The following is a 27,261-nucleotide window of genomic DNA, read 5'->3' on the forward strand; positions in this document are numbered from 1 at the left end:
CGCCGCCATCGTCGTACGTCGTCGTCGTCCGTCGTCGTCAGTCGTCGTCGTCGTGCAAGCCGTCGTCGTCTTACGTCGTCGTCGTCGTCGTCGTCGTCGTCGTCGTCGCGCGTCGTCGCCGTCGTCGTCGTCGTGCTCGTCGTCGTCGTCGTCGTCGTCGTCGTAGTAGTAGAAGTTAGTAGTAGATAGTAGTAGTAGTAGTAGTAGAAGAGTAGTAGTAGTAAGTAGTAGTAGTAGTAGTCGTAGTAGTAGTAGTAGTAGTAGCAGCAGTAGAAGTAGTAGTAGTAGTAGTAGTAGTAGAAGTAGTAGTAGTAGTAGTAGCAGCAGCAGCAGCAGCAGCAGCAGCAGTAGTAGCAGTAGTAGTAGTAGCAGTAGAAGTAGTAGTAGTAGTAGTAGTAGTAGTAGTAGTAGTAGTATGCATTACAAAAATGCAGTTAGCCTTACATTTGGTAAAATTTAAATATATTACAAGGGAGGCAAATCTGGGCAAATCTGTAACAATAAATTTAAACTTATTGCATTTGTTTCCCCTGTAGTGTATTACCTCCCCTGTCCTGCTTATATTTATATAAATCGACAAAATTAAACATTAACACACTATTTAATATACAAAATATACAAAAAAATCTCATATTCTGATAATATTTTTACTGATCCACTGTATTTTACTAAAAGGATGGTGTTTCATTGGACTGATAATTATAGATTTAGGATTACAGACCATTTGCTTCAGTAATATTGTTCAGAATGTGCCCTGTTGGCCGCGTATGCATTCTTGAATTATCATTCAAAAAACCATTTTACTATTTCGAGTCACCGTGACCTTGACCTTTGACCTAGTGACCTCAAAATCAATAGGGGTCATCTGCGAGTCATGATCAATGTACCTATGAAGTTTCATGATCCTAGGCCCAAGCGTTCTTGAGTTATCGTATGACAATCACCTGGTGGCATTTTGCCATAAAAAAACAACAGCTAAAGTTATTAATTACGTGCGTCGAAGGTGAAGACGTACCCTGCATGTATAAGGATATGATGAATCATGTTGACTCTACTTTAAGGGCAAAGTATCGAAACGCGTCGAATGAATTTGTAAATTTATTTTGCGAGTTTCCATGATCGTGATACAATAATTCGTAATGCTAGACCTAAGAGTTTGATATAATTTAGCGTTTTAAGGAAATATTTGTTATTAACCGTTTGTATTGTGTAAAAGAATACATTTCTAATATACATAACATTTGTTTGATTTTGTTTTTCAAAAAATAAAGTCAACGTTTAATAAACTGTCCAATTGTTATCACTGTTTTGGATGAGTATAGGTTTAAATTCAAGACGAATCCAAGATAAATAACATATTTTTGATGTAATTATTGTCATTCTCAGTAATAATACACACCTTATTCGTATTTTCCAAAGTAACCTGTCTTCATTGTCTTGTCGCGCAAACTCACCGCACTATATTATTTAACCATTAACGATTGATTTCGACAAATATTTAACTACCGCGTAATAATGGTTTTCACTAAGATATTAGCAATGAACAGTCAAAACAAACACGCAAGCGCCAATTACTATTTAATGTTTGAACCTTCTTTAATAAACCGTGTTTTGTTAACAGCGATTCTTTGCTCCCGAAACACAGCAACTGTAACATCAATATTCTATGGTCTGTAATAACATAGCAACGACGTTATTCGGTAAACGCGTGTCACTATATATATTGTGACATCAGCTAACAACGTAAACCTTTATGAAGACGTTAAGTGGGGATGATTTCATTCATGTTACCACTCAAGTGGCCATAACTCGCCTGACGCTTACGCATTTGACAAGTTTGAACGGCTTTCTGGTTTTGCTAAACGTCTCTATCTTTGTTAGAAATCTCAAATAGACAGTTGTGGTATTGAATCTGATGTTAGAAATCTCACTGTTCTTCAATCTAAATGTCTCGAGCATGTTACTGAATCTGATGTTATAAATCACACTTTTCGCCAAGCTTAACATCACAACGTGATATAGAATCTGATATCAGTAATACAATTGTTCTTTACGCCCTACTTGTTTCGATCGTGGTATTGAATCTGGTGTAAGAAATCACACTGTGCTTAAAGTTAAACGTAACAATCGTCGCACTGGATCTAATTTTAGAAATCACATTGTACTTTAAGCTCATGGCATCTATCGTGGTACTGAATTGCAATATTCTTCAAGCTCACATTCATAATCGTGGTACCAGAAACTTGAAAAATGTCTGTTACGACCTTTCAGCGATACGACCTGGAAGTGTTTTACTTTGTCGACATCGCTGAAAGTCAATAGAACCGCTATAATACATTTGTGAAATACATTTCATGCTTTTGTCTTCAGATCGTACTTATAATAATAATAATAATAATAATAATAATAATAATAATAATAATAATAATAATAATTATATATAATTATTATAAGTACGACCCGAAGACAAAAGCATGAAATGTATATTACCAGTACTCTGAATATCACGAGAAAGCTTCTAGAATTGGATCAACTGGGATCCCCTGATGTCTAGGCGGACCATATATCTATTCTGCAACTACCTTTTGAGTTTTGGCAGTATTAACAATAAGGTTTTGTTCATTTTAATTATGCAATAACATGCAATGGTTTGCGACTGATATTTAAACTTTCACAAATTATTAATAATTAATTCACAATTGGTATTCATTATATGTATACGAACTCCGTCAAATTCTGAGTTTGGATCGATCACTGCCAATTGATTGACGAAGATTGTAATGTTTTCAATTCATATACTTTATGACTAACCTTGCGTAATTGAGCCAGGATAATTTTATTTGATCACTCAACAAGCCGTTGGTTAATTTTAATTGACTTATTAACAAGTAATTTCTTTTTAATCGGACAATATTGCAATTAAAGTAGTTTAATTTACCGTACAACATTAATGCTACTATGTATGATGTCGGTGAATGTCAATAGATGATTAATAATTAATAATTTGTTAAAGGCATCTAGGAACGGTATTACGACGTCTCTAAATCACATTGCCTTTGTCGAAACAATCAACAGGGGTTGTTGGCAATTTACAAAATCATTAAAGCGGAAATCGACAATTAGCGTAAATGAGAATTTAAATTTCTGCCATTAAGTTTAGGAATATTACTCGATAAGTATTTTGTCACCAAGTATATTGAAAAGATCACAAGACATACACACATTATTAAATGTATCGCATGACAATTAAAGCTACATGAACATCAATCAACATTTGGAAAAATAATCACACACGTGCAAGTAATATTTACATGCTGATCATTAATTATTTTTTTTAAAGAAATAGAATGAAAGAAATATGAAACTTGACATACTTTGGTATTGTCTTTTCATTTTCTGGAAAATTGAAGTATTGATAAACATAGTAACAACATTTATTGAACATTAAAATGTAAAATATGATACAAATACTCAAACATGAACTTTAAAACTTGAATTTAATTAGATAGTTTTTTATTTCAAAAGATAGAAAGAAGACAACGCAACCTGAACTTTGACTTTAAAAGATTGGATACATTTAAAGTATTGAAGGCGCCAAAACAAATGTTATGAGGCAACAAGTCAAATGATATTTCATTGTAGGCTCTGTTTTGCTTTGATTATTATTAAAACATTAATATAAGTAATACTATCATTGTCATCTTTGCAAATTATAGAATAGCGTATGCTGCATTGTATATAGTATACGCATGTCCGTTTGTGTGGCATTATACTTCGCTCGAATTAAAAAATAAATACCAAATCCATATATATTGAAGTGTTAAATAAATGAAATCAGAACATATCTGATTGTGTTTTCCCCATAAATATAGTGTACATTTATTATTTACAACATGTAAACATATTTTAACTACGAGTTAACAATGGATCATCTTCCCGCGGTTCTGGACGCTTGGATAGGGAATCCACTAAATGTAACAGTTTTTCCTTGAACAATGTATCCCAACACTCTAGGTACTTTTTCGTGTAAAGAATGCTCCTCAGGGTAAGGTCTAACCTTTGTGAGAGAATGGCCTGTTCCATGATTATGATTACAAGTTTCTTGTTGTTGTTAAAAATCATATGATGGTGCGCTTCTCTGAACTCAAACCTTCCCCATCGACTCGTTAGAAATGACTCACTTAGCAATATAATGGTCACTGCGCTCTCTTTGATGCCTTTGAGAATGGCATCGGCAATATTATCGCCAACTTTAAAGTCTCTATAATAAACACAAAGTTTAAATTCTGGCTCTAACAAAGGCACTAATGTATCTTTAACAAACGTAGTATCCTCATCAGTGAAGCACACAAAAGCGTCATACGTATAGCAGGCCTCAGGTTTCTTGCGTCTGCACTTTCCGCAATTTACTACAAAGTCGAGACGAATGTGCCATTTGTAAAAGGCTATAACCTGGATTTCGTACCGAAATTTGAAGACAATGACAACAACTATGATCAAGATAACAACTACAGAGGCTACTGGAATTATAATTTTAAGACGCTGATATAAATCACAATTGTCAGGGTAAATGTAGCAGCAGTAGCTATTGTGCCTGATTGAACTGAAGTGCATGTTACATTGTCGATAGACGTTGTGTGTTGGGTTCGGATCCAGGTAAATAAATGCTCGTTTTCACACGAACATTCCAATGGATTGTCTCTTAATGTTAGATTTGAGAAATATGACAAGTCCATGCTATTGAATATCTTGAGTTTGTTATGGTCAAGATAAAGAATTTTCAGCGATTCAGGAAAAATCTTTGGAGAGACACTTTCAATTAGGTTTTCCCCTAGGTCCAATATTGTTAACGCTCTTAATTCAACATATGTTACGTCTACATGTTTAATTTTGTTGTGCCGTAAACTTACTTCCCGCAGCATTGGTAACTTATACAGTGAAGGCAACTGTGTTAACATATTGTCAGAAAAATCTAAGAATTGAATACCTGATAAACATTGTAAACTCAGTGATATTATTTGGTTAGAACTTCCATTTATACAAAGTAGTTTTGAAAACAAATCTTCAGTGCAAGGTGGTCTTTCTTTAGATATCAGAGTTGGAAAATAGTTCAAATAATTGTTCGAGATATTAATTGACATAATGTTAGTCGAATTTAAAATTAGATTACCTACATCTGATAATCCATTGTGGCTTAATATAATGTGTTCTAAAGCCATGTTATGTTCGAAAATGCTTTCATTTAATGTCGTGATATGGTTATTGCTTAAATTGATGTATGCTAACTTAAATAAATCAACAAACTGATAAGGGTCCAATTGCGTTAGCATGTTCTGTGACAGATCTAACTGACTGATAACTCCAAGACCTGAAAATGCGTTCTTATCAATCGAGGCTAGTGAATTGTTCGCAATAATGAGTTTGCGTAACTGTGACAGTCCTTTAAATAAAGATTCATGTACCGTTTTCAATTGATTGTTAGCAATATTAATTTCGCATAAATTAGGCAGAATTGCAAAAGTTCCGACAATAGAATGAACTAGATTGGAACTTAAATCCAGGCTTATAATATTATCAAGGCCTCCAAATATCCCCTCAACGTTTATAATAGAAACAAAATTATTTGACATTTGTATTCTCTGAATTGAGTTATTCATCGGGGAAAATGTTCCGTTATGGATTTCAGAAATGAAATTATAAGATATATCTAGATCGAGCAAGTTTTCGAGCCCAATAAAAACTTCTCTTTGGATGCTAATTATTGAGCAATTACTAATCTGCAAAACTCCATTCACATTATAATCCTTAAACATTCCAGCCGTTAGAAAGGAAAAATTGTTTCCACCAAGATCTAACGAATTAATTGTAGAGCCACTGCAATTTTGCGTGAGGTTTCCATTGACAGTTTTAAGGAAATTCCGCCTTAACTGTAAAAAAGCGAGTTGTTTATTGAGACAGAAATGAGCAGCGGAAATCTCCCGTATCATCGAATCCTCGAAAGTGAACCACACCAGTTGAGATAATCCGCTAAAAGTATCCAAGGGAAAGAAGTCAACTTTGACTTTAAAAGTCAAATGTTTTAATCTGTTCATTCCTTCAAACAGTTGTTTCGTTACATTCTTCAACGGTAAATCACTTATTTGAAGATAACCAATATTTTTGAAATTTCTTCCAAGATATCCCCCTTCAATATCTTTTATAACTAACTGATTGTTATAACCGTTATTTCCACCTAATATCATACTTTCAACTCTTCGATACGTCAGGTTCCATGGGGTGCTATTCATATCTGTCCAACTGATGATTGAGCAAAATTCTTCCGGTTCAAATTTGAGTTGAGGCATTAAACGGTCGGTGAAATCTCTTGCCCAGATTGGATAATCACATTGAACAATTATTAATTCCGGTGTTCCATCATTTCCTGGCGGTTGTCTTCCTGCGGTAACAGAAAAACCAGCCACTATTTGTAGCATACCAAGAATACCACACCCGCGAATCAAAGACATAATGTCGGCTTAAAAACAGTTTATAAAATTCAGTCAGAAGCTTTTTACAGTTAGCACGTTTCACCTATATCCGTTTATGTTTGCTTTTTGTTTCTACAATATATAAGATCAATTTAGGGTACAATCAGGCAGTCGAGTTTTGTTTTCTGGAAACTAATAGAGACACGAGTATCATTCACCTCAATTATTTATCAAGCAATGTTATAACATGACGCAGATCATACGCTTCCCTTCTAAAGTTAAAAATGTACTCAACAATTTCTGTCGTATCTTATTCATGGTTAGGTTTTATATTTCCATTGACTGAATTCAAAAGCCGTATCTGCGCTTCAAGTCGTTTATTGATTGCAATTCAAACGATAAGTATGCTCATTGAACACGGCAGAGATATAGCATGTACAGCGTCTGCCGTTTGTAATTTGCCTTTTGTTAACAGACTAGGCCTTTATTTTCTAAATTGTAGATTTACGTAAAACCTATAATTGAATCCCGGCAGGATTACTGACGACTTACTTTTAAAAATGATGACATACAATTTTAAATTGAGCAATTATTCATTTGATACTCGGTTCAGTTCCAAATTTTAAGTTTGTGTAAAATCATAGTAGTGAACAAAACATGAATTTCTATTCTGATATAGATTTTGGAGATTCATTGCGTACTAAATACTACAACAGTTTAATTTGAGCGGTGTAGATGCATTAGAGCGTATAACCCATACATATCTTCAATGTTGTCGTATTTCAGTCTTAAAATCCTGTGAGCGGTAGAGGTATTTTTGTTATGTGGATCGAACATATTAACTATCTTTCTTACACAAGGTTGTTTGACATATTTCTGGAGAAACTTCACTTTAACTGTTGTCTTTATTTTAAAGTTTCGCTTAAATCGTGAATCAGATAAGGCAGCATTTGTTGAAATTTCGACTGAGGTATTCACATGAAAAATCGTTAACTTGCCTATTTTATTTAAGTTCTCAACCTTTCGATAAAGCTGGTACCAATGCGAGTAATTCGTCTTGGAAACGTGGATGGTGAAGCAAAATTCGAAATAAAAAACTTCTTCAAGGAGCAAAAACCCAATAATAATCATTATATGGCCAATGTCTAAAATTTACGATTTTATATAAGCCAAGCAAATGCTGTAGTGTCTTGATAAAACATGTGATAGGTTTGATATAAAGTATACATGGTTGGTGCCGAGATGGAGAAATTTTATCCGGTGAGTCTTAGAAAATAAAATAGGACGAGCTTTAGCGAGCCCTATTTTCTTTTTCGGGCCGAAGAGGATAAACTTCCTCCGACTCGGCACCAAGCATGTATTCGATATATCCTGCTCATTTTAAATTATGTCTTTCACACATTTTATCAAAGACAAACGATTAATTGACATGACATGTACACAACATTCCTGACGACCGAATAACTACCGATTGTGTCACGTAAAAAATAATTCCACATTAAACTGTTACTTTTTTTAACTTTCCTATTGAAGATTTTAGGAGAAATAAAAATGAATCGATAATATGATATGTTTATTGTTAGAAATGGAAAAAATGCAACATCAAAATAAAGACTGATTTTTTTTGTTCAAGTTCAAGGTCGTTGACTGACACGAGTGTCTGTGAAAACGGATGAACGGTTAAATGTCACACTTCACCATGAATTATTTCATATAAACTAACAAATTGTGAATATTAACCGTTACGCCTGCAAATGAGGCTATGTATTTACATTCAAATATAGTGTTTGTTTGTTCGATTAAATGATATTTCATAAAAAATAAATTAATTTCAGACGACCGAAAATAAGTGTTTATTAGTGGAGTGTAACCTTTCTATATAAATAAAGAAACGCCGTATATTAAAGGTTATGAGTAAATAAATTTATAGGAAAAATTGATTACTTCATTGCCATGTGTTTGCTTGAATTTAATACACATTTATTACTTTTACTTTTATTATGTTTTGACAAAACATTTATCAGGAACTTCGCATGTACATTTTTAAAAGGTCAATTATTAGAACATGTTAATCGGCTCGTTAAAATACGTACTTATACGGTTGCCGGATAACAACTAGTTTATTCGACCCTGCATTATTAGTTCACTGTTTGCAACAGAGGCAGGATAAAAAGCAATTACAGGTGAGTCGAAGACAATGTTCTTCTCAATTTTAACAAAGAAAAACGGATTCAGTTCCAAAACCTCTGGCAAAGTCAGCTGTATGAGCAATCGACCATGATTTGAAAGAATTGTATATATTTGACCCTTAACTTTTGATTTCTTGATTTGTAAAATGTCATTGGTCATCCTTTGTCAGGACAAATATACATAATTATCCATATTACCCTATGCTATCTATATGTCATGTGGAAACATTGTTCATGTGTTCCCAAAGGACCATTCGAGCCTCCCGAGTATCACAGTTCAATTTTAAATTGTAATATGTGAAAAAAAACTTCTTTATTAATCACACGGAAACCAATTTTGTTGAACAAGCGCTTGAGGTTTTGATCTTTGTGATGTTCACCACATATTTCTTGGATGTATTTACTTTTTTCTCATGTTCCGTCATACCTATTTAAATCGTTTTATGTCAAAGTGTACACTAGATATCATGCTGAAACTATTCTATACATTCTTTTGACACTAACCTGGTGACCTGAGAATAAATCAACGTCTTTTGTTTAAAAATAGCACTTAACAATTGTGATTTCAGTCAAAGTGTTATTATGTTATAGTGCACACACGAATTGTTTTACAATCCTCTGTGACCATGACCTTTTACAGGACCTCACAATCAATGGGCGTTCTCTTCCTCCAAATAAACAACAATACCAATTTGCGTGTTCATATGTGAAATCATTTTCAACCCTGTGTGTGGAAACAAATGTACAACTTCAAGTTCATGTTACCTTTACCTTTGACCTGTTACACAACTCAAAATCATAAGGGTTCTTCCTTTCCCCTAATTATCATACCAATAAGCATGATTGTAGGTTGAATCGCGTTCTCTATATTTCGATATGATTTGAAATGCCTTCGGACCGACCAACCGACCAAACGAAGGACTGCTGCAAAGCAATATAGCTCCGCGTCTTCGAACAGTTCGCCCCAACATGGCGGTCTGATGTCGCTAATGATACTTTATTTAAATTATTCTCCAGTATTATGCCGCAACAATTTTAATAGATGACCAACTGAAAACAATAAAGTATTTATTTCGTTCTACACGAATTACGGAAAACAACATGATAATAATGATTATTTTTGTTTCATAACATAATAAATTATGTTGTTGATTATAGGTAAATTCAAATTATTTGAAGGTCAAATGAGTATGAATTGCAATTATGATGCGTAGGAATTTTATTTCTGATGAGTTGAAATCGCACCTCTCATGCGAAGGCATTGCAGTTCTGAAGCGAACACATTGCAGTTCTGATGCAAACACATTGCAGTTCTGATGCGAAGGAAATTTAGTTCAAATGCGAAGACATTGTAGTTCTGATAAAAAGGAATAACAACATGATATCCAATATAGAAACTTGTATAACCTTGCACAAACATTTATAAAGTTAAAAATAATAGTTTATTTAAACATACAGTGAACAATTGTGTTTTGTTTATGTATGATATTGTGTATAATAAGAATGCAAAACTGCTACAGCAGCTGGAGTTCCACTTTTTATAATAAAGATCAGCTGTATCATGGTTTGCTATCATGTGTACTTGTAGAGTATATGATTTTAAAATGCGTAAATAAATGAATAGATATAAGTGTTGATGTAGATAATTTCTTCATTCAATTACCGAAATGTTGTTGATTAATCAATACTCTTATTATTGCTCGATTGGTCATTGTCGGCTCGGGTACTACTTACATGTACCCCGGGTACTCTTAAGTATACTTGCATGTACCCCGGGTACGGAAAATATACTAACACGTACCCGGAAATTTTAACGCTAAATCGGTCGTTGTCGGCTATTTTTTTAAAATTAATTATGTTCACATTTATGTCAATTGTCTTTTAAATGGCCTCTATATTATCGAAACTCATACTCAAAAAGCATGCTGGCACAGTTGTTGTTTTTTTTAAAGAGAAGTTTATTTAAGATAAACAATATCGTTTTAAGGTTATCGGTTGCGCTTTTACGACATCGGATTTTGGGCGGGAATACAACTCGGGTACAGTCTATATACACCGGGTACGTGTAAGTATATTTACCGTTCCCGGGGTAAGTATACTTAAGAGTACCAGGGGTACATGTAAGTAGTACCCGAGCCGACACCGGCCAATCGAGACTTATTATTGTTAACGTTGCTATTATCATACAAGATCTAGAAAGACCAATCGGATCTAAAATAACAATAAAAACTGCCGCATTTCAATCATAATCATAATTCGCAGAACCCTCTGCATTATCATCAAACGATTATCACACCATCATCAACATAATCAGTATGATATGGTATTGTTTTTGTTTTTTTCAAAAACTAAAATTAAAAGTATCCAAAACACATTTTATTCAAGACGCGATACAAAACAAAATGTTACCAATCATCAATATGTACCTTGTTTTTCAATTATTTTTTTTTTCATTTTCTATTTCCAGTCGCCTTACAAAAAGTCACATTATCATCCTTCTATTCAAAACAACGTCCGAAACGCAAAAGATTCAACAAACTGATAATAAAATAATTGAAAGTGTGTTTCATTTCATCCATATAATTTAACCTAATATTTAAAGGGGCTGTCAACCAGATTGACGAAAAAAGAAAAGTTCTAAACAAAACGTCATTAAATGCTTTATATTTATAAATTTAAACATTGGGTCTAAAAATCTCCAGTAAAAAATCAAGAATAAAATGAAAAAAAGAAAAAAAAGTAACCCTGAACAGAGCTTGAGCCACTGACCCCTGGAGTCCTGGAGTGCAAAGTATCCCATATTGACCACTCGACCATCCTTCCTCATACATTAAACGATGTATTTTATATTTGATATAAGCAATCCTCTTAGTTTCACTAATATAACGACAACAACAGAACTCTCCAAATTACCTGGTAGACATACTCAGTAAACTTGTATTACCGAATATACGGAAAATATGAAAACTTAACGGCATTTTTCAAGTAATGTAATATACCAGTCGTGATATTTTTTTATCAATATAAACCTATAATTGAAAAAATACGGTATTTTTTAACTTTTCTTTTTTCGTGATATATAGCAATCTGATTGACGGCCCCTTTAAAGTGTATTGGGTGCCTTAGGTTTTGGCAAGATTGACAGTAAATGATAACAGTCGTTGATGCGTTTAATTGGATAATCACTATGAAATATTACAAGTTACTGCATACCCTTTTAAGTGTATTTTATTCGGTTATGAAACCAAAGCACACCCTAATCGGAAGCAAATCAAGAAATCTCGTGCATGCCGGAATGTCATGTACTAGTCGATTTAACAACCATTGAATTTAATCGCTTATTATTGATAGAAGGTCAGTAGTTGTTTTATAACAAGCTACCAGATGAAATCAGCAAACCATTCCGTGCGATCAATTAATGAATGCGGTAGCAATACAATTTATTATTCCTCGTAACTTTGTAATTGATTCAATGTTCACATCTACAGATAATACAACGTGTATTGTTTGAATATGGTCCCTTCCAATAGCGCGCTTTAATTAATTTCGAATAGCGCTTTAAGCTATTTAAAATTCCTCAAAATCTTTCATTTCAGTTCCTTTGAATGCTGGTAATACAATATCAAGCAACATTAAATTAATGTATGTTGTAGTGGATAAGATAACTTTAAACAAATCATCAATGCTGTGAAAAGTAAGGTTTATTTGATTGAAACGTGTAGAACTATGAAAGTTTATTCGAACTTACAATTCAACAATGTAATACTCGATTAGAGCGAATAATGCCTCTTTCCACTTTGGTTACATTCAGTTTGGTTTCAGAAGTGTATAAGTATTCCTACCTGGAAATGATTGATAATGTTGAAATAGGAAACGGGAAAAATTGAAAATGTTGACAATCGGTTCTGAATGATTTAAAATCATTAACAAACGGTAACCAAAAAAGAACTAAGCGAAAACTCATACGTTCACACACAAATGTATAATCAACAGATGCGATATATTCCTGTAGTTTGTTTGCTCGCTTCTTTTTTATGTGTGCGTGCTCGTATGCCCATATTGGCGACACTTATCAAAGGACCAAGAAATATCCCTTAAAGTAGCATAAATACTCAAAATCAACTAATACTTCGCAAAACATTTCATAAAAAATAAATTAAACCCGTAACAAATCAGTATTCCTTATATAGCAATAGCCAAAATTTTAACGCTAGATATGGTATGGTAGCATAGAATTATTAATATATATGGAATATTACGCTAGTCAATTGTTCCAAGAGTTTGTATCACTCGAGTGGCTTGTGTGATGACGTATCACACGAGAGGCGGAGCCTCGAGTGTGATGCGAAATAGCACAATCCACGAGAGTGATACAAACTCTTGGAACAATTGACTAGCGTAATATTCCTTTTATTATATACAACAACTAACGAAAACAGTTAAAAATGTATTTTTTACTTTAACAAAACTGACAAAAAAATTATTAAAACGGTACGCCATAGTTTATTTAAGACGCGTATGAATACAGTTTATGTAAATTAACATGTAAACATTCGAACCGGGAAAACACAGGTTCCGACCCGCTTACCTTAATGCCATCGATTATCCAATTTTTATAACAATTAAGTTGACAACTTTAATCCGATGTTTATAACAAAAACGTTTAAACGATATGCACTTCCACTTCTATCTTCCATGTCTTTATCGAAACTTAGTTTAAACCACACTATGTTATTGTATTCCTATCGAAATATACATTTATGCATGATAATCACACACTCCAAAATACGTTTTTAACACATAGTTTACTGCTAAAAAACACCACGTCCGACATGTCCTTACTACGGTGGCATAGCCTTTTTGCGACATTCACTCCTCTTTTTTTTAAATTGCACTCCTCTTTTGTTCTATCTCGTGGCCACGAGTTAGCTAAGTCGGGATCTCGAGATCTCGAAATAGAAAAAAGCACGGCCAGAAGTAAGCTATGTCGTGGCCACGAAATAGAAAAAAGAGGAGTGCAAAACTAAATAAAAGAGGATTGCAATAAAAATAAGAGCGGTGCAGTAAAAAATGGCAAGGTGCTTTAAATAAAAGAGGAGAGAATTTTTGCGATCTCGAGATCCCGAGTTAGTCAGCCAATCAAATTGTGCGTAACATGTGTAAATATTCTGTACGCATATATTCTGGTTCCCAGCTTCTACTGTAAACAAATAGAAGCCTGGCATTGGCGGAATCATGGTCGACGCGATGATAATGGTGAGTTAACAAAATATTTAAAAATGTGGTTCGTCGGGGTATCATTCATTTTTTAATCGAAATGCATATATTTCATTCTGTAAACGTTCTTCCTTTTTTTCGAGTTCTTCCGCATATTAGAGTTAATTAATGTTCCATGACCTGAGTATGTTTCGGACAAGTACACAGATAGTGTAATTTCGGATGTTTGAGTAAATTTGTAACATACTGTATTTGTGATGTATTTTTGAGTAGTGTGACAAATATGAAAGCATTGCTGTGTGGTTATCTCTGATTAACAGTAGTAATGTATGTTTATGTATTCAGGCCTTTTTCCAGGTTCACCACAGTCAGAATTTCAGACCTGCTTTTCCCAGATTAGCAAAATGCTTCTAAATATCTTTTCTAAACTCCATTAAAAATGGTTCGTGGTTTTCAAGACAAAGTTATTCATATTTCATAATTCAAATCCTAAATCATATTTCAGATGGATCATACTTGGTTCCAAGTAATTGAGAGTAGGTCTGGCCCAGATCACACATACGGTGCATGTGCCCCAAAAACTCAAGTACCCCTCATAAACGAGGAAGCAAGAGGGCAATATCAACTCCCACAGGAAAAACACCTAAACATGAACATTAAAGGATTAAACTGGTGATTATTTTTCACTTTCTAGTACTACTTTCTTTTCTATAATATTTCAATTGTATTTTTATAATTGTGAAAACTCATCAACCAATTGTAAAAGTTGTTGAAAACACAATATATCACTTATTAAGTACCAACATTTGGTATATATCACTTATTAAAAACCAACATTTGGTATATATACTATGTATGGATTTAATATTTGTTTAACATAGGCTTGCTTAATAGAACACTGTCTTGTTGTGTGTATATTTTATTTTTGCCATTAATATTAAGTTCTTTGCATTAGGACATGGGCTAAAATTTTAATTCAAAGATCAAATAAACCATTCTGCATTCATATAAACTATTTTGGCACAAGCCCATCAATCCTTTTTTAAGCTCTCCCATTAAACACTCAAATTTTCATGTTTCATTACTGATCTAGGATGAAAAAACCAGAAACAACAAATGGTCCATCTAAGAGAAATCCTTTCTGAAAGAATACAGTCAAAAATTACAAAAAGATGGCGAGTCAGAAAACAGTTTCTGGAACAACTGTGCAATTGCCATGAACAACATGTTTGGTGGAAAAAACAGAACAGGTACATAATGATTCTTAAACAGTGATAACATTAGTATATTTTCCTTATTTTGCTGGCAGAGCACCCAATTTTATATTCAGGTATGATACAATGTCATATGAACCATGCTTATTAAATTGAATTTAGAAAACAGTCATTACCATATGTCGTAAGCTGTACATATGTACACTACAGAAACAGTGGGAGATGATAAATGTAGTAAAGGGGTGGGTGATTTTTAAAATAAAAAATCTAAAACGGCTATCAATCAGATATTTTGTTTTTGTAAAATATATGACTAATTTTTAGTCAATTTGAACAAATAAATTTTTTGAAATGACTACTAATAATGTATAAAACACTTTTTAAGAAGTCTATGATACAGAAACATAGATTATTAATGTTTGCTAAAATAACATTATATTGTCATTTCTTTAAAAGACAAAAAAGGTTTATCAAGCAATATTATCATATATTATTATTTCTGTTTTGTTTTTTATTTTACTTTTTTTGCTTCAATCAGGTTCCAGCTCTCCAAGAGAAGTAGCAGGGCATACATTGTCTTCTCCATTGAGAGTAAGTATCGTTGTAGAACTTTTAAATGAAATTGAATATGCAGCAAAAGAATGCTACAACAAGGAAAGTGTTTTAGCCCAAAAGGATTTCTGTGACATGGCTGAATTTAAATGGCATGAACTCATTGATGAACTATTAGAGCAGCAGCCACTGCTAGCTGATGTTCTCTTGGTTGTGTCTCTACCAACCTCTAAGATAGGGAGTACAAAATCTGTTCAGGGACTAATACTGGTCATATATACTGTGTTTGGAATGTTGATGAATACAGGATACCAGGAGTTGTCGTTACAACTCGTTAGTTCAAAAGATAATCGCAATGACTTTAGCTAATGAACAAACATGCCAAAAATTACATTTTGTTTCAACTGTGTTTCTTTTTTTCTTCAAATGTTAGGTTAAAGCCCAAAAGCACAAAATATGAACTTAACACCTTGTGTATAGAATGGAATATTGTAAAGTGTGCAATTTATATTTAATCATTTTATGAGTAACTCAAGAGAAAATTTCATTAAAGAGTTGCCAAACTCAACTGTGAATGAATGTTTGTTTTATATAATATATTTAATGTATGTATTTTAAATATATCTTTATATGTTTTAAATATTCCACAATATCTAAATACACATACAGTAAAAAACATACCAGGTATTTAAAAAAAATCTTTCTTGATAAAAAACAGTATTAAACATTAAATTGTGTACTATTTTCTTAACCTCAAGTTTGTGAAATTGGGCATTTGAATGTTTATGTTACTGTTCATGACACATGTTTTGTTTGGAAATTAAATAAATCTTTTGGAACATCTATTTAATAGCGCTGACCCAGGCTCTAAAGGTCCTTGATGTTTTAGCTCACCTGAGCTCAGATGAGCTCATAGGTTCGATGAATGTCTGTTGTCTGTCCTTCTTCTTTATCTCCCCTTTGGTGTTTTTTTTCTGCTCATAGATCGAGAAACTTGGTCAGGATGATTGTTTGGAGGAATTGTAGGTCAAGATCAAAGACGGGTCATCAGGGGTCAAAAACTAGGTCACTATGCCATTGACAAATATTGGCTACCTGTACTTTGGTGAGCGATATAGGGCCATTATGGCCCTTTTGTTTTAATTCTACCCTTAACACAATCAGGAATAAGTTTACAAATTTTGCAAAAAAAAATATTCTTATTTCTTGTCCATTTTGTTTCAATTTTTGAATAATTTTAGTTCTATATGTAATTAGAACACCATTTAAATTTCCTTAATATACGTTACGTAAAAATGTGTTAAATTTGATGTCAAAAGTGAATTTCCCAGCAGGATTCTCAGGGTTTGTAATTCTTAACTAATAAATCATTTTTAGCCTTATATAGAAGCAAAAAAAATTGGTCCTGTCAATTTCATGAGTCAGTCAGGGATCCCCAAACAATAGAAATTTTAAAGGGGCCTTTGCACAGATTTTGACATGTATTGAAGCTTGTCATTAAATGCTTTATATTGATAAATTTAAACATTGGACCTAAACATCTCCAGTAAAAAACAACAAAAATACAATTAAAAAAATGAAAAAAAGTAAGCCTCAACTGGACTCGAACCACTGACCCCTGGAGTCCTGGAGTTAAATGTCTCCCGCCTCGACCACTCGACCATCCATGCTCATGCTATGAGCGGATGTATTTTTTAATGAAATAAGCAATCCTCTTAGTTTCCCAAACTATAACGACAACAACAGAACTTTCCAAATTATTCAATCGTTTCGCGTTGCAACGCTTTATAATTTCAAATTTTTCAATTTGTCAAAAGATGCATATAATGAATATTTTAGAGCATGGTAAATGTTCAGTATTACTATTTCCTCACAAATATCATTGCTTAAACAAAAATTTGCGAATATGAAACAGTTTTTATTTTTATTTTTTCAATTTACCAACACGTAAAAAGGCCCCTTTAAGGTCAGCCTTATAAAAGATAAATTGCTCTGCTACACAGCAGATGTCATAAATAAGAAATAAAAAAATGTACCTCGTGACTGTTAGTTTGTTGTTATTTGTTTATACTTTGGTTATGTTTATTTGTTATTTATCCTTAAAGTATTATAGAACTTCAAAAACCAAACACACTGAATTAGTTAAAGCTGAAAGTTATTGCTTCAATCTTGTTTTAATATTACTTACATTTAATGACAATCACCTTTTGACCAAATTGTAGATAAAAACCAATGGAATTTTTCTAAAATGAAGCAAAACCAAGTATAAGATTTTTCATTGACTAATTCATTCTACAATTTTCTGAAATGTGATGTTTCTATGAGCCTTTAAACTAATTGTTCCTATAGTAAGTTAAACGCACCGACTTTTTACAGGTGTTGTAAATTATGAGTTATTCACTATATACATTTGTATATAATGTATCCTTATATAATTTCACTTAATAGAATGCCTTTCAGGTAAATGGAAATATATGAAGTATTACCTATATGTGTTTGGTTTAGCTTTTCAAACCCATTTTAGTTGATTTATTAAAGGTAATATTAAAAAAAAAACCAAATGAATTATAGACAAAAATGTTTGATCATTTTAGGTGTATGACCGACTTCAACCTTTGGGTGTCACTTTGAGCCATTCAGGCATGTTGTATACAATGGATCAGATATCGGGACATTTTAATACTGAATTAATTGATTCCATTGCCAGTGGAAAGAAATTCAGAATTGTTGGGGACAACATTAACTTTCATACAGGTTTAAGCACTGTCATAACAAGAGCTGTCAGAGGACTATTCGACTATTCGAGTGCTTGACAGTATAACGTAAGCCATCATGGGGTAAATTTCAAATTATTCAATAAGGTCAAGGTAATAGTTCAGGTATATTTTATGTATAACAGAACTCTCCAAATTATTCAATCGTTTCGTGTTGCAACGCTTTATAATTTTTAGGTTTTTAAATCGTCAAAAGATGTATATAATGGCTATATTAGACCATGGTGAATGTTCAGTAATACTGTTTCCTCACAAATATAATAACTAAACCGAAAATTTGCAAATCTAAAACAACTTTTTTCAATTTTGTCAATTTACCAAAACGTGAAAAGATCCCTTTAACTAAAATTTACTCTTGACCTTTAAAGTCAACGTCATTCAAAGGTCAAGGTCAAATTTAACTTGGCAGGTACAGTACCCTCATGATAGTAAGAAAATATTTGAAGTTTGAAAGCAATAGCTTTGATACTTTAGAAGTCAAGTGGATCTAAACACAAAATTTAACAAAATATTCAGTTACTAAGATACAAAAGGGCCATAATTCTTACAAAATGCTTGATACAGTTGTATGCTCTTGTTTATAGATTGTTGTTAAAGAAGTTTGCAAAATATGAAAGAAATATGTTAAGGGACTTTGAAAATATTTGAGGTGGTGCGCAAACTTTAACAGAGATTTATCAATAATATGCATATTCTAAGTGAAAAAAGTGCCATAATTCTTACAAAATGCTTGATAGAGTTGTCTGCTCTTGTTTATAGGTTTGGTCATGTTCGTTAAGAAGTATGCAAAATATGAAAGCAATATGTCAAGGGACATTGAAAATATTTGGGTTGGTACGCAAACTTTAACATAGATTTATCAATAATATGCATATTCCAAGTGGAAAAAGGGCCATAATTATTACAAAATGCTTGATAGGGTTGTCTGCTCTTGTTTATAGGTTGGGGTCATGTCGGTTAAGAAGTATGCAAAATATGAAAGCAATATGTCTAGGGACATTGAAAATATTTGAGATGATATGCCAACTTTTACATAGATTTATCAATAATATGCATATTCTAAGTGGAAAAGGGGCCATAATAATTACAAAATGCTTAATATAGTTGTGTGCTCTTGTTCATAGGTTGGGGTCATGTTGGTAAAGAAGTATGCAAAATATGAAAGCAATATGTCAAGGGACATTGAAAATATTTGGGGTGGTACGCAAACTTTAACATAGATTTTATATCAATAATATGCATATTCTAAGTGGAAAAAGGAACATAATTATAACAAAATGCTTGACAGAGTTGTCTGCTCTTGTTTATAGGTTTGGGTCATGTTGGTAAAGAAGTATGCAAAATATGAAAGCAATATGTCAAGGGACATTGAAAATATTTGGGGTGGTACGCAAACTTTAACATAGATTTTATATCAATAATATGCATATTCTAAGTGGAAAAAGGAACATAATTATAACAAAATGCTTGACAGAGTTGTCTGCTCTTGTTTATAGGTTTGGGTCATGTTGGTAAAGAAGTATGCAAAATATTAAAGCAATATGTCAAGGGACATTGACAATATTAGGGGTGGTACGCAAACTTTAACATAGATTTATCAATAATATGCATATTCTAAGTGGAAAAAGGGCCATAATTATTACAAAATGCTTGATAGAGTTGTCTGCTCTTGTTTGTAGGTTGGGGTCATGTTGGTAAAAAAATATGCAAAATATGAAAGCAATATTTCAAGGGACATTGAAAATATTTGGGGTGGTACGCAAACTTTAACATTTGCACGCTAACGGGAACGCCGACGCCGGGGTTAGTAGGATAGCTCCACTATATATATTTCATATATAATAGTCAAGCTAAAAATCCGGTAAAGAAGATAAACACGGAAGAACTGCACACATGGATTTCTCAGAACCAAATAAAGTGTTATTATGAAATTGGACGTTAAAACATAGGGTTACATTATTATGCTTAATAGTTCTGAACTTTTTATTCAAATTACATAAAATGTTTGAATTTTAAAAACATTGTTAAAGACAATGAATTTTTGTTACTAAACTGTTTCCCATAAGGCCAAAAAAAATCTTGTTTCTGGTCACCAGATTGACCCTCTTTTTTGTATCCCCACCCAATCTTTTTTTATTGACACTTTCTTTAAATATGTCAAAAGTCAATTATTTATAAGTAAGTTCTTTTTAAGGTAAATTTGATCATTTTTCAACCAAAATAAGCATAGCAGCACAATTAAGAACAGAACAGAAAAGAACTTTATTAGGTAACTTATACTACATGGTATATCGTTACAAACAAATGTTAATTTATAAACATAAATCACGCAACTCCCGTACCATTCTCACACATTTTCACCCATACGCACTATCCTCAGAAACACACAAACATACACACACACTCACACTAACATATGCATTAATTCAACATAGAATATACATTTTCATCAAACATAAATGATAAATAAATCAATCCAATCAAATATATTTAAAATATTCGAGGATAGACTTTCCTAAAAAGATGTGAAAATTCAATTAATCAAGGAATCTTGTAATAATAATATGTATGCTTTTAGTTAGGTGACAGTTTACTAAAATCATATTCTATCCACAGTTCATTATTACACAAATCACAACAAATTGAAAACTGTTAGACTTCCTTAGTTTCAAAACCAAAATACTGGTTAACTAAAGTTCTTCGGCAGATACTTGAGTTTCCACAATAGTCCTTCATTTCTCTGGTCATATGTGCAGATGCAATGACTGATTTGTACATTTTGCTAAAAATATTAGGAAAATTGTTTCTAGTTTAAGGAAAACTTTGTTAATAGGTAATAAACAGCTCCGGAAAAAATAGGATTATTTGTGTCATGTTTGAGCTGAGAGCACAGATTAGAACTTAAAGCACAAAATAAAATTGTATAAGCTCAGGTAAGTTTGTTTGCATCAGCAGATCAAAACTTCATTATCTATTATCTTGTTTGTGCTCAATGCTCAATTCTGTGCTGATTGCTCAAACTGCAAATAGTTTTGTTGACTTTTATACCTAATATTGGAGCTTAATTATGCTTACATTATGACCAATGTTGTTTAATTCTGTGTTCGCAATCAGAGACGTAGATAACAACGTCTCTGTTGCAATGCATCTGTAACTGACTGGCTGTTGATTACCTGAAAAAAAAGCAGTGTAGTGTCAGGGCCAGTTTAAATAATTAGACCTTGGTTACACAGGATTATCATCCCACCAAGGAAAATCACAAGCATCTGGATTTAAGCTCGCTTGGTAGGCATGCTAGAATAATGGTCATCACAGGTTTTAATCATAATCTCTTTCTCTTGTGTACTATGACTATGTAAATTGCTTAGCAGTTGAATTAAAAAATAATAAAAAAATACTGATTATTTACAATAATAATTATTTTAACTAAGCTCTCTCAGCCATCTTGCAAAAATTGCAAGTACAAAAGGACAATGTAAATAGTTCTATTACAATAAGCAGTGGCTTGTAAAATTTATTATATAGTTGTTTGTTATAAATGAGCATTGATAAAACAATCAAATTAAATGGATGTATAAATACACTATCGATTTTTAAACAGAATAAATTGTATTATGTAAGCCAAAAATGTACATATCATTGGTAAAAATAAGGATTTTGACGGTACTATTAATCCATATAATTAATGTTATCCGAAATTACATTTTCCATTTATTTATCCGAAAACTATTCAACTTATGAAGAATGAAAAATCTCATACAAAATCAATCGTTCTGTGAAAATGAGTCATACCATTGAAATTCTTAATTATAATACTGATCAAGAGATAAATAATTTGCTCAACGAACCATCTTTTAAAATTTGCTAGTTAACTTACTATTGCCATCGCCTCCGCTATAACTTCGTCTGTACCTGCTGACTCTTTGTATACAAAGGGGCAGGTAATCCAGACTAAACGTTAAATTGACATAACAAACAATTTGATTTGCTGAGCTAAGTCGGGATCTCGAGATAGCGAAAATTCTCTACTCTTTTGTTTAATGCACTCTGCCTTTTTTTACTGCACCGCTCTTTTTTAAATTGTACGCCGCTTTTATTTAGTTTTGCACTCCTCCTTTTTCCATCTCGTGGCCACGACATAGCTAACTCGTGGCCTCGAGATAGAAAAAAGAGGAGAGCAATTTAAAACAAGAGAAACACCGCTCTTTTTTTAATTGTACGCCGCTTTTATTTAGTTTTGCACTCCTCTTTTTCTAGAAAAAAGAGGAGAGCAATTTAAAAAAGGAGAAGTGAATGTCACCTCTATGCCACCGTACCTTACAGAGTTTAGATAAAACTATTGTGTTTTGTCACAGAAATGACGTCACACGATGTACTACGTAATATATTTCGTAATATAAAATATTTCTATTTTCGGTTATTAAATGGGTCGAAGTAGTCCGGCTAGTATGGTAATACGGAATTGGAAACAGCGAGGAGCGTAATACGGGATTTTTTATTTCAACAAATGATACAACCTGTATTTTGTTAAAAGCATTAAACAGGTATATAATAAAAATATATATTCCTTCCCTTTAAGCAGATCATATACCACATTATCACACGGGAAATAAATATGAGTCTTGCTCTGGAAAAACGGGCTTTAAAGGGACTGTCAACCACGACGACGTAGAAAAGAAAACTTGTAAAATACCGTATTTTTACAATTATTATTTTATATTGATTAAAATATCACGACTGATATATTACATTACTTTAAAAAAGTTGTTAAGTTTTCATATTTTAGTATATTTGGTCATAAATTTTACTGGGTATGTCTACCAGGTAACTACACAGTTAACTATAAATAACGCCAGTAGATTGATCATCATCGTCACGTGGTAAACCCAGGAATACCAATTGTGCATGCGTAGTGAATTGTATATATCTAATATAGAAAATGATCAATCTACTAGCGTTATTTATAGTGTGTATATCGTTATGTCACCTATTTTCGCGATGTACAGTCGATTTCACATCGCGAAATTTTATTTCCAAATATACGAAAAATAAAAACTTTTTCAAGTAATGTAATAGATCTATACCAGTTGTGATATTTTCATCAATATAAACTAATAATTGTAAAAAAATACGGTATTTTATAATTTATCTTTGTCGTCATTCGTGGTTGACAGTCCCTTTAATGCATGTTAACAAAGTGTCGTCGCAGATTAGCCTGTGTAGTCCGCACGGGCTAATCAGAGACGACACTTTCCGCTTTGATTTTAGGTTGAAGATAAATCTCTTCTGGACGAAAATCCAGCCTTATGATGAACACATATATAATGTTTACCCTTATAACATAAATAACATCGTTTCGCTTAGGTTTTTTTTCTGAAGGGAAATATACACGTAATTTTTCCGTATTAATCATGTAACACGTTCAACCAAAATCTCATATATTGTTATTCATATTTATGATAAAGTTTAGGGAACTACAATTTTTAATAGGATTTATATTACTCAGCATATGCTGTATACCTGGTAGTCCGAATTTTTATGAGTTATTTTGTCTAAGGTTTTGTGTGACGAACTAATGCATTTATTCGTTGATGCATAATACATTTATAAGTATGATTATTGCCATTTCATATTCATGTTGTATATGTATTTATCATTTATTATATTAAGTAACTTCGTTTACCGACAATTTTAGGGCGTGAAATCATTTTGTATATACATTGTATATGTATCTTAATGTCATTATCATATAACATATGACATGTACTTCACTGTACTCAAAATGGACCATAAGCCTAATAGAAATGCTGTAAATAAAATCTAAAAATCATATCACATTTGCACTGGTATACACATTTATAAGTTAGTCTACAATCAATCAAATTCCAATTGGTACCGTTATAAGACTGCTAACTGTCAAGGGATATTTCACGGCCGTAAATCACGGGCGCTACCTCTTTTTTGAGATGCATTAATAAATGAGCCAGTGCAACTTTTTATGTAATAAGCGATTAAATTGGCTGGGAATGTGCTCGTCACACTGGCAAAAGACATCGATTTGCTTTTACGAATTTTACCATGCCACAACTTATAAAAGTCATCACGTTTCCAGATGGGTTGTGATTGTATGTTTCTGAACATGTTTTGATTAATTTATCTTCGCTAAATCGCACTACATTGGCAAATTTTTATAAATTATTCGAAATATGTTGAAAACAAACCCATATACAACCTTATCACCTAGTAAAATAATGCGTTAAATTTATAAACATCCGGGACTGAGCGCCACCTCGGAAGTAGCATTGGCTCATTCATTAATGCATCGCAAACAAGAGGTGGCACCCGTGATTAATGGCCGTGTATTTGTGCCTTTGCTTTATTTCTCATTGTGCAAGCCTGATATCAGTAAAAAAAGACGAGATATTAATTCACAGAAAATGCATCTCGCCTGAATGAAAACACATCGAGAATCGAGAGAGATCAGTTGCCTCCCTTAGAAAGAAGCTCGCCAAGGACTCTGAAATCCACCGTGCTGACAATGTCCGCATTATGCAGGTTGGTGAAGAGTCTCCGCTGATATTTAAATATTGCATTAACACATATTTATTACAACTACTTTATAATAGGACTGGTGTCTGAAGACTTTATTTTATTGCCTTTCAATAAAAAACCTATAATATGTCTAATCTTAAAAAGTCAAGTACCAGGTTTGATTATTAGTTTATTTGTTTGTTATTAATAATGGTTGTCATAGGAATTAATTTGAAACTTGTGTGTGGTGAGCATAAATGCTTATTTGAATTAGTGATATCCACTGTCCTTAAATACGACATTGTTGTATTTACTGTTTGACCCGCAATATACCCCTGTAGCATAGATCTTGTTTTATATAACTGTGTTATCAAATCTGTTATTTTGAACATCACACAGATCTCACATTACTTTACTTTACCAAATAACTGTATGCAAAAAATTGATCTTGTACATTATAAAACAATCACTGTATTGCCACCAATCATGTACGCTATCACTATAACCTCTTTATCATCACTTGTTGTGTTTTGTTAGTCTATTATTGATCATGAATCACTATCCCTACATATTATGTACCATACCACTGTGTAATAACCAATTGTATTTCACTGTTTAATTGATCTGTAAATTAACTAATAATCACTGTATCACCACTAATCATGCACTAAACATTATATAATCACTGTATATCTACCAGTTTCTTCTCACTTGCAGGAGAACGTGAGTCTGATCAAGGAAATCAATGACCTCCGCCGCGAACTGAAGATTGCAAGAACTCAGATCCATGACCTTGAGGCGGCCATTAAGCAGAATATGAAGAAAGAAAAGGGCGGAGTGTATCCGGACATTTATGCAGTCATGCTGAAGGCACCAAACGCGATGATCGAGAACGAAATGGACGAGAAGAACAAGATCATTGACATGCAGAAGCTTGAGATCAGGAAGTTACGTCATGAGTTGGAGACTGGTTCCCGACCGTCTTCTTCGTCACGGCTTCCCCCCATGCAACCCGTTGAATCATATGCTTAGACAATTTTGTGCTGCATAATTTGACTATCCATTTGGTAAGAAAAACTTTAAAAGATGTTATTTCCGGCATAAATGATTATGGTTGTGTAAAATTGTTTTTAATTATTAACAAATGAGAATTAAAGTCATCTGTTTAGAACTTGTCGGTCCAAAATTATTTGGTTGATTTTACGTTTGGTTTTCTGCATAAATTTATACAGATATATTCTAAATCTTCTTTTATGGAAACAAAAATAAGAAAAAACTACATGATAACGATTTGTTGTATTGTTTATGGTCAGATTGTGTTGATTCATATAATTCTATGTGTACTATGCCGGCGTTATTTTTTGTTTCAGTTGAATTGGTAAAACAAATAGATACTTTCTCATAATAAATTTACATTAAATTATGCCATAACAAAGATCTATCAAGATTTATTGGTAGTTTGCTGGTTGTAAAAATATGCAGACAGTGCTGTGTACTTTCTAACTTAAAAGAACATACAGTCGACCCAGTTTTCAATTGAGATGACCTTTCTTGTGCTGTGACACTTTCCTCTCTGTTTCTTTTAATATTGTTAAAAGTATATCAGAAAATATTGGTGAAGCAATTGTTGCATGATTTATTTAATTTACTTTACAATATATTGTTTTTAATGTTTTGTGTCTGTGATAAATACCATGCCCCTTTTTCGTATGTAGACACATCTTTCCTGTGTCCGTCCATATTTCAATATGTGAAATTTAATAATAAATTATATATGCTTTAAATTGCATCGTTTTACCTATTGTGAATTTTTGCTTGATTTTTGGGGAAAATCAAACAGAGCTGTGTAACAACCCGTTGTGCAATAAACAGGTTTTGCAATAAATTTATTGCAAAACGGTTTGGAGTGTCTTATTGCAATTTGATTTTTTACAACAACCCGTTTTGCATTAAACCCGTTTTGCAATATAATCATCGCACATTTATTTGCAATAAATTTATTGCAAAACGATTTGGAGTGTCTTATTGCAAATTGATTTTTTTACAACAACCCGTTCGTTTTGCAATAAACCCATTTTGCAAAGAAATCATCACATATATATTTGCAAAAATGTTATTGCAAAACGGGTTGGAGTGTCTTATTGAAATGTTAAAATTTTATAAAATTTTATATACTAATTGTTTCATAATGATTTGAAACGGTATAAAGGAAGTTTCAAATGTCGTCTCTAAGGTAAATATGATAAAACAAGACTGAATGTATATATAAAGTGATGTTCACCAATTTGGGAATTAAGTGAAGAATACCCAGAAGTGC

General features: G+C 32.6%; 2 protein-coding genes across 3 annotated transcripts; one reads left to right on the forward strand and one right to left on the reverse strand.

Annotated features, from left to right (window-relative positions):
- Positions 1-4,236: 4,236 nt before the first annotated feature.
- Positions 4,237-6,727, reverse strand: LOC127879841 (insulin-like growth factor-binding protein complex acid labile subunit). Of its 2 annotated transcripts, none has more exons than XM_052426889.1 (2): positions 4,633-6,727; positions 4,237-4,520 (listed from the first exon to the last, which is right to left on the reverse strand). In XM_052426889.1, exons 1-2 carry the CDS (start codon positions 6,504-6,506, stop codon positions 4,376-4,378), a joined length of 2,019 nt encoding a protein of 672 aa, XP_052282849.1. In that variant the 5' UTR covers positions 6,507-6,727; the 3' UTR covers positions 4,237-4,375. The 2 variants fall into 2 exon arrangements, with proteins under 2 accessions (XP_052282849.1, XP_052282850.1); XM_052426890.1 differs by having other exon boundaries at positions 4,265-4,409; positions 5,175-6,727.
- Positions 6,728-8,499: 1,772 nt separating this feature from the next.
- Positions 8,500-26,655, forward strand: LOC127879844 (cilia- and flagella-associated protein 57-like). The gene is made up of 3 exons (XM_052426894.1): positions 8,500-8,650; positions 24,848-24,968; positions 25,662-26,655. Exons 2-3 carry the CDS (start codon positions 24,963-24,965, stop codon positions 25,974-25,976), a joined length of 321 nt encoding a protein of 106 aa, XP_052282854.1. The 5' UTR covers positions 8,500-8,650; positions 24,848-24,962; the 3' UTR covers positions 25,977-26,655.
- The last annotated feature ends 606 nt before the right edge of the window (positions 26,656-27,261 follow it).

The sequence above is a fragment of the Dreissena polymorpha genome, chromosome 4 (assembly GCF_020536995.1).
Source record: "Dreissena polymorpha isolate Duluth1 chromosome 4, UMN_Dpol_1.0, whole genome shotgun sequence".
Taxonomy (NCBI): domain Eukaryota; kingdom Metazoa; phylum Mollusca; class Bivalvia; order Myida; family Dreissenidae; genus Dreissena; species Dreissena polymorpha.